At 42.7% G+C, this 14,218-nt stretch overlaps 1 protein-coding gene across 12 annotated transcripts; it reads left to right on the top strand.

Annotated features, from left to right (window-relative positions):
• The first annotated feature begins 159 nt into the window (after positions 1–159).
• LOC135550759 (protein orai-2-like) lies at positions 160–11,865 on the top strand. 12 transcript variants are annotated; one of them, XM_064981862.1, is made up of 4 exons: positions 160–305; positions 2,234–2,283; positions 2,568–2,803; positions 3,048–11,865. In XM_064981862.1, exons 3-4 carry the CDS (start codon positions 2,573–2,575, stop codon positions 3,651–3,653), a joined length of 837 nt encoding a protein of 278 aa, XP_064837934.1. In that variant the 5' UTR covers positions 160–305; positions 2,234–2,283; positions 2,568–2,572; the 3' UTR covers positions 3,654–11,865. The 12 variants fall into 12 exon arrangements, with proteins under 12 accessions (XP_064837934.1, XP_064837933.1, XP_064837932.1 ...); XM_064981861.1 differs by having other exon boundaries at positions 160–315; XM_064981860.1 differs by having other exon boundaries at positions 160–1,463.
• The last annotated feature ends 2,353 nt before the right edge of the window (positions 11,866–14,218 follow it).

Here is a 14,218-nt window from a genome sequence, read left to right as displayed (position 1 = left end):
TTGAGAACCAGCACCAGCCCACATGCTGAAGACCTGATTTATCAGAGCAATTAGTTATTGTAATTCATAAATTGAGTAGGAAACACATGTAACCTGTAGTCTCATTCATTGTATGTGAGGATCACAGTTTGGGTTATTGTGGTTTAGTTTAAACTCCTTATCATTGTTTTATATGGCTCCACTTTGTAGCCATATTCTCTTAATGGAATGCAGATGTCACGTGACCAGAATGCTCCGTACGGTGAAGGAAAAATAGCAGTGAAGTCTCTCAGCAAGGGGTTCATCACCCTTTAATATTCACCGAAGTACGTCAAGGTTTGTGGTTGCATTAAAAGGTCAAATGACGTCTTGGCAAAAACGTCAATCGTGTAGCTGTCTACTGAGCTTGCCCATAACATCGCCAACGCGATGCTAGCCAAAGTGCCAGGAAGTCGCATCGTCTTCTATTTTCTAAGTAGCCGTAGCGAAAATTTGGATTGATGGATGCCGAAATGACTAAGGAATTAAACATTTTATGATGACATAAATGGCACTTATTTTCTAGCTAGCTGACATTCCACGCTTGGTTATTGTTTACTAACCAGGCAACGTTAGCCATCTTGTTAACTAAAGTAAGCGTGAGATATTTACCTAGCCTGCTGGATAAAAAAAAATGTTATCTCCTACGTTGCACAAGGCTGTCGATTGCGATACATTCATACGTTTTTCTTAGAAACATTGACATTTTAATTTAAAAAACTTTCTTGACCGAGGGATGCGAATGAGCTTCTGTAATCGCTCAAACTATATTCTCAGTGACATTGTGACAAGTAGAACGCTAGCCAGTGACGTCATTTGTCAAGATCGTAATGCAGGATCCCTGAGTATCACGCACAAAATTAATTAGCTATTCATAATTTGACCAAGTTGTAAATACTTTACCGACGTAGGCATCAAGGTCGTATCCGGTTGAATTTCCCTGACCAGAATGTAGCCATATCTACACAAACTTAAACGCTACATGTCTCAAGTTTTGCGGTAGCGAGCAATTGGCATGCTAACTGCATGAATGTCTACCATATAATTTAATGTTAATTTGTCTTCCATAAACTGCCTCGTTTTAGAGAATTCGGCAGTTCGTCCAACCGGAATTACAACCACGAGTAACCACGCCAGCCCAGGAGTTCCACACATCGGGCTGCTTAACCCGTGGGATCGTCTGAGACCAGCCACCTGGACAGCTGATGAAACTGGGTTTGCACAACCGAAGAATTTCTGTTAAACTCTCAGGGAAGCTTATTTGCATGCTCGTCGGGCGAACCAGGGTCTTGACCTGACTGCAGTTCGGCTTTGTAAACTACTTCAGTGGACAAATGCTCACCTTCGATGGCCACTGGCAAGCTGGACATGTGCACTCTTCAAGAATGAATCACGGTTTCAACTTTACCAGGCAGATGGCAGACAGCCTGTATGGTGTCGTGTGGGTAAGCGGTTTGCTGGTGTCAACGTTGTGAACAGGGCCCCATGGTGGGGTTATGGTATGGGTATAGGCATAAGCTACAGACAATTTACGCAATTTGAATGCACAGAGCTACCATGACGAGAGCCTAAGGCCCATTGTCATGCCATTCATCCACCACCATCACCTCTTGTTTCAACATGCAACATGGGGCCATGCATTGTCAATGCCCTGTACACAATTCCTGGAAGCTGAAAATGTCCCAGTTCGTACATGGCCTGCATACACACCAAACATGTCACTCGTTGAGCACGTTTGGGATGCACTGGATCAACGTCTACGATAGTGCATTCCAGTTTCCACCATTATCCAGCAAGGTCACACAGCCATTAAAGAGGAGTGGGACAACATTACACAAGCCAGATCATCTCTGTACAAAGGAAATGTGTCATGCTGCACGTGGTCACCAGAGACTGACTGGTTTTCTGATCTACACCCCAACCTATTTTTTTTTTTAAAGGTATCTGTGACCAACAGATGCATATCTGTATTCCCAGTCATGTGAAATCCATAGATTAGGGCCTAATGAATTTATTTAAATTGACTGATTTCCTCATATGAACTGTAACTCGGTCAAATCTTTTAAATTGTTGCATGTTGCGTTTTATATTTTGATTCAGTGTATGACTAAAAGGAGATGTTTTACAATCAGAGTTCTTTATCTCTGTTATAGTATAGTGGTTCCGAACCTTTTTTGCTTACTGTACCATCTACTGAATTTTGCTCTGCCCGCAGGATGTAACCCGGGCACTTGGATGAAACCCGGGCACTTGTTGCTACAGCTGGTATTATGGCACAATCAATACTTTCAAGCATTCACTGCTAAGTGTTAATTTTATTTGCTTTCAACTGGAGATAGGTGATGAAAGCCACTCATAAAACAAGAGAAGCCCAGCCATGTGAGTAGCCTAGGTTCAGATATGTCTCAGGAATTCAGCTATAATGTTACAATGTTGGACCACACTGTCAAATTGGCCCACTGATGATAAACATGAAATCTGGGAAAATCTCAAATCATTCTCTTTTTGTGTTATTTCTTTTAACATTTTCATCCCTTCTTGTCCGCTAGTTGCCATGAGCAGTGAGCTTAACGTGCCCATGGGCTCCCCAGCTCCGGGGGGCTTTGAGCGGATGCCGGAGGGTGGAGGGATGGACTACAGGGACTGGGTGCGCCGCAGCTACCTGGAGCTGGTCACCTCCAACCACCACTCTGTGCAGGCGCTGTCTTGGAGGAAGCTCTACTTGAGCCGGGCCAAACTGAAAGCCTCCAGCCGCACCTCTGCCTTGCTCTCTGGCTTCGCTATGGTGAGTCACCCCACTGTTTTTCAGGGATAATAGCAGGGCTAATCCCTTCAAAGTTGTTTTTAAACTCAATTTCCCTGGCAGCCTGTACACTGTATTCCTGGAGACAGAATTTTTTTAAATAAACCTAGAGGGGGGAAAAAACGCACTCACTCCCCTGCTGCTATTAATAGCATTTTAACCAGTCTGAAAATCAAGTTGCTTTCCTTCTCACTGTGGACTGTGATAGTGTTATGTGTTGTGCTAGGTGGCAATGGTGGAGGTCCAGTTGGAGATCCAGTACAACTACCCACGAATGCTCCTCATTGCCTTTAGCGTTTGTACTACGGTGCTGGTGGCTGTGCACCTGCTCGCCCTGCTCATCAGCACCTGCATCCTACCCAACGTGGAGGCAGTCAGCAATATCCACAACCTCAACTCAGTCAGCGAGTCACCCCATGAGCGCATGCACCACTACATCGAGCTGGCCTGGGGCTTCTCCACTGCCCTGGGCATCCTGCTTTTCCTGGCAGAGGTAGTGCTGCTCTGCTGGATCAAGTTCCTGCCCGTGGACTCTAGTTCCGCCAACCAGGTGGCGGTGGCTGCAGCAGAGCTGGCACTATCCAAGCTGAACTGTAGTGGCCCCGCCCTGCCACCCAAGCCCACCCCTCTGCCAGGGCACAGTGGCTGGCAGGCAGCCCTGGCCTCCACCATCATTATGGTGCCGGTGGGGGTTATTTTTGTGGTATTCACCATCCACTTCTACCGCTCGCTGGTGAGCCACAAGACAGAGCGCCACCACCAGGAGATCGAGGAACTGCACAAAATTAAGGTGCTGCTGGACGGGTGCGAGAGAGGCCTACAGACAGTGTGATTTCTTTAGCTCTTCTCTCTATGCTCTTCCTGTCCACTGTCAATGCCTTCTCACATTGTTGAGAAGCACCAAAATTCCACTGAATAAGTGGGAGGATTAAGGATTTCCTTATCCCCTATTTATCAAGCACCCTTTCCTATTCAGCCTCTAGCCTGTTCATTGTTAATGTCTTCCTTAAAGATTTTTTTGGCAGAGAGCCCCAAAACTCCACTTAATATGTGGGAAGTTTAAGGAATTCTCAGCTCTACTAAATTATGGTGGTCAAAGTTCATAATATGTTTGTTTGATTTGGAAAATAGTATCTTGTCTCTGAGCTGTATAGATTATATTTTTAAAGATTATTTTAAAGGGCTATTTTGTTAGTAGTTTTGTTTCATCTCCACATTTCATTAAGGAAGTGGTGTCAACCCTCACATGTGCTTAACTTGTTCTCACAAGGCTGTTATTGATGTCAGGCTATGATCAACACTGAGACCAGAGTTGTAAGCAGATGCAGAAGCAGGTGGAAACAAAAGTCCATTTATTTTTGAAGGTGTTCATGCTGCACCAAACAGTGTGTAATGTACACTGAACAAAAACTATAAACACAACATGCAACAATTTCAAAGTTACAATTCATGAAAGGAAATCAGTCAATTGAAATAAATTCGTTAGGCCCAAATCTATGGATTTCACATGACTGGGAATACGGAGATGCATCTGTTGGTCACATACGCATAGAGTTGATCGGGCTGTTGATTGTTGCCTGTGTAATGTTGTCTCACTCTTAGATGGCTGTGCGAAGTTACTGGAGCACAATCTTATACGTCGATCCATAGCATTCCGAACATGCTCAATGGGTGACATGTCTGAGTATGTAGGCTAAGGAAGAGCTGGGACATTTTCAGCATCCAGGAATTGTGCACAGGTCCTTGTGGCATGGAGCCATGCATTATCATGCTGAAACATGAGGTGATGGCGGCAAATTAATGGCAAGACAATGGGCCTCAGGATCTCGTCACAGTATCTCTGTGCATTGAAATTGCCATTGATAAAATGCAGTTGTGTTCGACGTCTGTAGTTAATGCCTACCCATACCATAACCCCACCTCCACCATGGGGCTCTATTCACAACGTTGACATAAGCAAACCGCTTGCCCACATGATGCCGTACACAGTCTGCCATCTGCCAGGTCAGAGTTGAAACTAGGATTCATCCGTGAAGAGCACACTTCTCCAGTGGCCATCGGAAGTGAGCATTTGCTCACGACGCAGAACTGCCGTCAGGTCAAGACCCTGGTGAGGACGACGAACACGCAGATGAGCTTCCCTAAGACGGTTTTTGCAGAAATTCTTAGGTTGTGCAGCTGTCCGGGTGGCTGGTCTCAGACGATCCCGCCGGTGAAGAAGCCAGATTTGGAGGTCCTGGGCTGGCGTGGTTACGTGGTCTGCGGTTGTGAGGCTGGTTGAATGTACTGCCAAATTCTCTAAAACTACGTTGGAGGCGGCTTATTGTAGGGAAATGAACATAACATTTTCTGGCAACAGCTCTGGGGGACATTCTTGCAGTCAAGCATGCCAATTGCATGCTCCCTCAACTTGAGACATTGTGGCATTGTGTGAAAAAACTGCACATTTTAGAATGGCCTTTATTGTCCCCGGCACAAGGTGCACCTGTGTAATGACCATGCTGTTTAATATGCTTCTTGACATGCCACACCTGTCAGGTGGCTGGATTAATTTGGCAAAGGAGAAATGCTCACTAACAGGGATGTTAACAAATTTGTGCACACAATTTGAGATGTTTTTTTTGTGTTGTATGGAACAGTTCTGTGATCTTTAATTTCAGCTCATGAAACATGGGACCAACACTTATGTTGCGTTTATATTTTTGTTCAGTCTATTTGAAAGTGAAGAATCTTATTTGGGATGGGGGGCTGCTCTATACTCCAGCATTTTGGATTTGAGATCAAATGTTTCATGAGACTACAGAATGTCTGTCACCTTTTATTGGAGGGTATTTTCATATCGTTTTTACTGTTTTAGAAATGAAAGCACGGTATCTATTCCCCCCATTTATGAAAAAGTCAAGTATTTGGACAAATTCACTTAATACACTAAGTTTAGTATTTTGTCTCATATTCCTACTCAATGATACCATCACGCTTGTGACTACAAACTTGTTGGATACATTTGTAGTTTTGATTTAGTTGTGTTTTCGATTGTTTTGCCCAATAGGAACTGAATAATGTATTTTCATTTTGGAGTGACCTTTTTTTATTGTAAATAACAATAGGTGTTTCTGAACACTTTTTACATTAACGTGGATGCTACTATGATACGGATCATAACGATGACTATACATGTTAGCATGTTTTGTTGTAGCCTCTGAACGGTATTTCACTTGTCATTATTCACAATTCTTAATCAGGGCATTATCAGGATTAATATAGATTTGTTCAAAAACATCTTACTGTATCTACTCACTTAGGAACTGAATGATGACTTGAATTTCTTTCTATTGGTCAAAACAACCCACAACCCACACAAAACAAATCACAAACTTGATGTAGTCATTGTGTGCTAGGATTATAGGATCAAAACTAAACTTTTGACTACTTTAATACACTAAGTAAATTTGCCTAATATACTTAGGACTTCTTAAAATGCGGAGACTAGATACATCAAGTGCTTTCATTTATTTCTGAACAGTAAAACATGTATGAAGATTCACCTTTTATTTAAGGGTCATTCTGTGCTGTCACCTCACATTAAACATTTGATCTCAAATCCAAAATGCTGGAGTATAGAGCCAAATGTTAGCTTCACTGTCCAAATACATACGGAGGGGAGTGTATCGCCGTAGGTGACAGTAATGGGAGCACATGCTGTGTGTGCAGACATGCTTTGGGGAGAATGTTAATTTAAACTGCATTATAATTCGTATTTTAAAGAAAGCCCACCCAGGCCTATAAACTGTACGTCAGTTCTTAGGCTACTCTATGGTGTCAAAGATAGTGCCTCAGCGTATAATCTCATGAGTTAAGTTAGTTTTATTTTATTTTTTATTTAACTAGGCAAGTCAGTTAAGAACAAATTCTTATTTACAATGATGGCCTACTAAAAGGCCTCCTGCGGGGGATGCGATTTTTTTTTTTTATATATACCACACACACAGTGGGGCAAAAAAAGTATTTCGTAAGCCACCAATTGTGCAAGTTCTCCCACTTAAAAAGATGAGGCCTGTAATTTTCATCATAGGTACACAACTATGACAGACAAAATTAGATTTTTTTTTCTCCAGAAAATCACACTAGATTTAATGAATTTATTTGCAAATTATGGTGGAAAATAAGTATTTGGTCACCTACAAACAAGCAAGATTTCTGGCTGTCACAGACCTGTAACAACTTCTTTGATTAGAGGCTCCTCTGTCCTCCACTCATTATCTGTATTAATGGCACCTGTTTGAACTTGTTATCAGTATAAAAGACACCTGTCCACAACCTCACAGTCACACTCCAAACTCCACTATGGCCAAGACCAAAGAGCTGTCAATGGACACCAGAAACAAAATTGTAGACCTGCACCAGGCTGGGAAGACTGAATCTGCAATAGGTAAGCAGCTTGGTTTGAAGAATTCAACTGCGGGAGCAATTATTAGGAAATGGAAGACATACAAGACCACTGATAATCTCCCTCGATCTGGGGCTCCACGCAAGATCTCACGCCGTGGGGTCAAAATGATCACAAGAACGGTGAGAAAAAATCCCAGAACCACACGGGGGGGACCTAGTGAATGACCTGCAGAGAGCTCGGACCAAAGTAACAAAGCCTACCATCAGTAACACACTACGCCGCCAGGGACTCAAATCCTGCAGTGCCAGACGTGTCCCCCTGCTTAAGCCAGTACATGTCCAGGCCAGTCTGAAGTTTGCTAGAGAGCATTTGGATGATCCAGAAGAAGATTGGGAGAATGTCATATGGTCAGATGAAACCAAAATAGAACTTTTTGGTAAAAACTCAACTCCTCGTGTTTGGAGGACAAAGAATGCTGAGTTGCATCCAAAGAACACCATACCTAAAGGGGAGGATTGGGGGTGGAAACATCATGCTTTGGGTCTGTTTTTCTGCAAAGGGACCAGGACGACTGATCCGTGTAAAGGAAAGAATGAATGGGGCCATGTATCGTGAGATTTTGAGTGAAAACCTCCTTCCATCAGCAAGAGCATTGAAGATGAAACGTGGCTGGGTCTTTCAGCATGACAATGATCCCAAACACACCGCCCGGGCAATGGAGTGGCTTCGTAAGAAGCATTTCAAGTTCTTGGAGTGGCCTAGCTAGTCTCCAGATCGCAACCCCATAGAACATTTTTGGAGGGAGTTGAAAGTCTGTGTTGCCCAGCAACAGCCCCAAAACACCACTGCTCTAGAGGAGACCTGCATGGAGGAATGGGCCAAAATACCAGCAACCGTGTGTGAAAACTTTGTGAAGACTTACAGAAAACGTTTGACCTCTGTCATTGCCAACAAAGGGTATATAAAAGTATGGAGAAACTTTTGTTATTGACCAAATAATTATTTTCCACCATAATTTGCAAATAAATTCATTGAAAACCCTACAATGTGATTTTCTGGATTTTTTCCTTCTCATTTTGTCTGTCATAGTTGAAGTGTACCTATGATAAATTACAGGCCTCATCTTTTTAAGTGGGAGAACTTGCACAATTGGTGGCTGACTAAATACTTATTTGCCCCACTGTATATAGGACAAAACGCATCACGACGAGACAACACTACATTTTATATTTTAATTTAATTTTTTACCTTTAACTAGGCAAGTCAGTTAAGAACAAATTCTTATTTTCAATGATGGCCTAGGAACAGTGGGTTAACTGCCTGTTCAGGGGCAGAAAGACAGATTTTTTTACCTTGTCAGCTCGGGGATTTGAACTTGCAACCTTCCGGTTACTTGTCCAACACTCTAACCACTAGGGTAGCATAAAGAGAGACAACAACATAGCAAGGCAGCAACAGATGACAACACAACATGACGACAACAACATGGTAAAGACATTATTGGGCACAGACAACGGCACAAAGGGCAAGAATGTAGAGACAACAATACACCACGCAAAGCAGCCACAACTGTCAGTAAGAGTGTCCATGATTGAGTCTTTGAATGAAGAGATTGTGATAAAACTGTCCAGTTTGAGTGTGTATTGCAGCTTGTTCCATTCAATAGCTGCAGCGAACTAAAAAGAGGGACCCAGGGATGTGTGTGCTTTGGGGACCTTCAACAGAATGTGACTGGCAGAACAGGTGTTGTATGTGGAGGATGAGGGCTGCAGTAGATCTCAGATAGGGGGGAGTGAGGCCGAAGAGGGTTTCATAAATAAGGATCAACCAGTGGGTCTTGTGACGGGTATACAGAGATGACCAGTTTACAGAGGAGTATAGAGTGCAGTGATGTGTCCTATAAGGAGCATTGGTGGCAAATCTGATGGCCGAATTGTAAAGAACATCTAGCCACTGTTGGGGAATAATCAGAATTGGTGGGTAACATAGATAAGATGTTTTATATTCATGATATGTTTATGAGTTATTTCTCATAAGAATGTATTTTGTTGTACTATAGTGGTGGCCATTGGCAGTTATCTGTTCTATGTCAAGACTAAGTTGCATGGGCCGCAGAGAGGGGAGAGGTCAAGGTGTCATCATGTGTAAACATATCTTTTGCTCCACTGCGTCTGTGTGCCAGTCACTCCCTACTTTTCCCATCGGGGAGAGGAGGATGGCAGTGTCTGGAATCATTCTATGCTCCCCGTGAGTTTGTCTAGGATTGGTTTTATTTAGAATTGGATAGAATTTGATATATGCCTGTTGATATGGAGGGTTGGTTTATGGTTCTGGGTTTGAGTAAGGAGACAAAGCTGAACGATTTATTATATCTATGCTGTCTGACTATGTGTGTTCTTTGCTATTAAAGGATCTCAGTTGCAAGGTGTAAGGGGCTCTCAGAGAATTCATTGATAGACACTGAATTGATCTGAGAGTCACAGGGTTGTGATAGAGCTCATATAATTAAAGATGGACTTTGATAACGAACTCTGACTTGTGGAAATTTCCTCTATTTACCAAATCATGGGAGCAAACCACACACGACACCACTCGAGAGCACCCTTACCTGCCGATCTATAGATGTCTCCGTAATCTAGCGTGGCTTGGATGGTTATCTGAATCAGGGTTAGTTTGGCAGCTGGGGTGAAAGGAGTGATTACGATACAGGAAACCAAGTCTAGATTTAACTTTAGCTTGCAGCTTTGATATGTGCTGAGAGGACAGTGTACCGTCTAGCCATACTCCCAAGTACTTGTATGAGGTGACTACCTCAAGCTCTAAACCCTCAGAGGTAGTAATCACATCTGTGGGGAGAGGGGCATTCTTCTTATCAAACCATATGACCTATGTTTTGGAGGTGTTCAGAACAAGGTTAAGGGTAGAGAAAGCTTGTTGGACACTAAGAAAGCTTTGTTGTGGAGCATTTAACACAACCTGGGGAAGAGCCAGCTGAGTATGACTATCATCTGCATATAAATGTAATAGAGCGCTTCCTGCGGCCTGAGCTATGTTGTTGATGTAAATTGAGAAGAACGTGCGGCCTAGGATTGAGCCTTGGGGCACTCCCTTGGTGACAGGCAGTGGCTGAGACAGCAGATGTTCTGACTTTAAAGACAGCACTCTTGAGAGAGGTAGTTAGCAAACCAGGCCAAAGACACTAATACTTCTTAGCCGGCCCACAAGAATGGAATGGTCTACCATACCAAAAGCTTTGGCCAAGTCAATAAAAATAGCAGCAGAACATTGCTTAGAATCAAGGGCAATGGTGACGACATTGAGGACCTTTAAGGTTGCAGTGACACATCCATAACCTGAGCGGAAACCAGATTGCATACCAGAGAGAATACTATAGACATCAAGAAAGCCAGTCAGTTGATTGACAAGTTTTTCCAAAACTTTTGATAAACGGGGCAAAATAGAATTAGGCCAAGATCTCCCCCTTTTAAATAAAGTACAAACCGTGGCTACCTTCCCAGAAAGGAGAGAGGCTTGGCGATGATAGGGGCAGCAACCTTGAAGAAGAAAGGGTTTAAACCATCTGACCCAGATGTTTTTTTGGGGTCAAGTTTCAGAAGGTCCTTTAGCACCTCAGACTCAGTGACTGCCTGCAAGGATAAACTTTGTAGCGGGGCAGGGGAAAAAGAGGGAGAAACATTGGGGATAGTCACATTGGAAGGGGTGGGAGATGAGGAAATGTCGGCCGGGCAAAGAGGCATGGTGAGTCAAATAGGAATTCTGGCTTAATGAAGTGGTGATTAAAGAGCTCAGCCATGTGCTTCTTTACAGTAACATAATCAACGTTAAGGGACATGGGCAGCTGTGAGGAGGAGGGTTTATTCTCCAGGTCTTTAACTGTTTTCCAGAACTTCTTGGGGTTAGACCCACAGAGAGATTAATGTTAAAATAAAATACTACCTGCCCACGCAGCAAATTAATATTGTAGTTACAATTCATATGCTCAGCAAAGTATAGTTTAGTAAACTCACATTGGCTTATATAACGAGACAGCATAAACATTTACAAATAGAATTGCTACATGAAATGCCTATCCACTTTTATATCCATTATATTTTCTTTACTATGACATTGGCAAGCTCAAAACATAATGGATTACGTGCCAAGAATAGCACAGTGCTTGCTTCTGTTCTATTCCAAACAGTAACATTTTTATACTTGTGTATGAACATATTTACTATAGGATTCTTGCGGCAGAGAGGGTGCTGTTATTTTCACCATTACTTTCCATGGAGCAGTGTTGACTAGGATTAAAATGAGGGTTGCTAAATATATTGTATATGCAATGAGACAGGTATTGCTCAAAACGCTTTGAATTGAATATTTGAAGTCTTCAAGCTTTATTGGTTGGTTTGAGTGGTAAGCAATGTATGAGGAATGTAAAATAGTCAACTGTTCCATTCTCTTACATAAATACGATTTATGTCTCTGCTTGAAGGAAAGAATTGTTAGAAATTAAGATAATTTTGTTGGAATGTTTTCTGACTAAGAATCTCCTTTTTTCACTGTGGTGGGAAAATACAAAAGTGCACTTGTATCCCTGAAGTTTGTTTTGAATGTCTCTGGGTTGATACTATAAAATTAGCCTTGTGTGTCAGGTGTCTGCAATTCTTCAATCTTATCAATTAACATGTGAAACAAAGACATCTTAGTTTGTTGATGTTTCCATGCCCTACTATCTGCTTACTTGTCTGTATTATGAGCTGGTTATACACTGCTCAAAAAAATAAAGGGAACATCAAAATAACACATCCTAGATCAGAATGAATGAAATATTCTTAAATACTTTTTTCTCTCCATAGTTGAATGTTCTGACAACAAAATCACACAAAAATTATCAATGGAAATCAAATTCATCAACCCATGGAGGTCTGGATTTGGAGTCACACTCAAAATCAAAGTGGAAAACCAAACTACAGGCTGATCCAACTTTGATGTAATGTCCTTAAAACAAATGAGGCTCAGTAGTGTTGCCTCCACGTGCCTGTATGACCTCCCTACAACGCCTGGGCATGCTCCTGATGAGGTGGACAGCTCACAACTCCTGGACAGTCTGTGGTGCAACGTGGCGTTGGTGGATGGAGCGAGACATGTCCCAGATGTGCTCAATTGGATTCTGGGGAACGGGCGGGCCACCGCCAAACCGGTCATGCTGGAGGATGTTGCAGGCAGCAGAACGTTCTCCATGGCATCTCCAGACTGTCACATGTGCTCAGTGTGAACCTGCTTTCATCTGTGAAGAGCACAGGGCACCAGTGGCGAATTTGCCAATCTTGGTGTTCTCTGGCAAATGCTAAACGTCCTGCACGGTGTTGGGCTGTAAGCACAACCCCCACCTGTGGACGTCGAACCCTCATATCACCCTCATGGAGTCTGTTTCTGACCGTTTGAGCAGACACATGCACATTTGTGGCCTACTGGAGGTCATTTTGCAGGGCTCTGGCAGTGCTCCTGCTTGCACAAAGGCGGAGGTAGCGGTCCTGCTGCTGGGTTGTTGCCCTCCTACGGCCTCCTCCACGTCTCCTGATGTACTGTGGCCTGTCTCCTGTCTCCGGGTAGCGCCTCCATGCTCTGGACACTACGCTGACAGACACAGCAAACCTTCTTGCCACATCTCGCATCGATGTGCCATCCTGGATGAGCTGCACTACCTGAACCACTTGTGTGGGTTGTAGACGCCGTCTCATGAGTGAAAGCCCCGCCAGCATTCAAAAGTGACCAAAACATCAGCCAGGAAGCATAGGAACTGAGAAGTGGTCTGTGGTCCCCACCTGCAGAACCACTCCTTTATTGGGGGTGTCTTGCTAAATGCCTATAATTTCCACCTGTTGTCTATTCCATTTGCACAACAGCATGTGAAATGTATTGTCAATCAGTGTTGCTTCCTAAGTGGACAGTTTGATTTAACAGAAGTGTGATTGACTTGGAGTTACATTGTGTTGTTTAAGTGTTCCCTTTATTTTTTTGAGCAGTGTATATTGTGAAGACCTAGGCTATGTTTACACAGCCACCATAATAACCGAAATCTAATTTTATTTTCTGTCCACACTGTTTTACCTGTGACCCATGTCAGATTTGCGCATTCACACTGCTGTAGTCCTTTAAGTAGCGCATGGAGGATCAGGTTTGTATCAGGATTCAGATCCACATATGGAGGCCTGTTTACATAAGGAGCCCAAATCTCACAGTCAAGGTGGGATAAATTGGTAGTTAAATCAGATGCCATGTGCTTTTTTTTTGCTGTTTACAAATTGGGGAAAAGATCAGAGGTATAAGATTAGCAAATAATTGGCAATATATCAGAATTGGCTGCCTGTGTAAACACAGCACTAGTTTACAAGTTATACAGATGAGCCAATTCCCAGATCCTTCAAGTTAAAACCTGTTAAGGAGGCTGCGAATTTTCGCAGCTTTTTGTTAAAAATCCCGCAAAATTTCAACATCCTGCTAGTCATGCCAGGAATATAGTATATGCATATGATTAGTATGTGTGGATAGAAAACACTCTGAAGTTTATAAAACTGGTTAAATCATGTCTGTGACTATAACAGAACGTGTGTAGGAGGCAAAATCCCAAGGAAAACTTCACAAAAAACACAAACAAAAATATCAATCCGCCAGTCTCTGTATTGTCTATGGCAAGGGAAAATAGATAGCGACCGGTTTACAGTTCCTACAGCTTCCGCACGATGTCGCCAGTGTTGGGAATTGTGTTGAAGTTAATCCTTGGTCAAATGAGAGGCACTTCCTGTCGTCGAGTATACCGGTAGGAAGTTATGAAAGGGAGAATATGGACAATGATTTCAAGACTTGCTGCTATTGAATACAGATCGCCCCGTGATCAATTTGATCGTTTATAAACGTTTACTAATACCTAAAGTTGGATTACAAAAGTAGTTTGAAGTGTTTTGTCAAAGTTTATAGGCAACTTTTTTAATTTAAAAAAATGA

The sequence above is a fragment of the Oncorhynchus masou genome, chromosome 12 (genome assembly GCF_036934945.1).
Source record: "Oncorhynchus masou masou isolate Uvic2021 chromosome 12, UVic_Omas_1.1, whole genome shotgun sequence".
Classification (NCBI taxonomy): domain Eukaryota; kingdom Metazoa; phylum Chordata; class Actinopteri; order Salmoniformes; family Salmonidae; genus Oncorhynchus; species Oncorhynchus masou.
The sequence above is the reverse complement of the archived record's forward strand: the minus strand, read 5'-3'. Positions and strand labels throughout refer to the sequence as shown.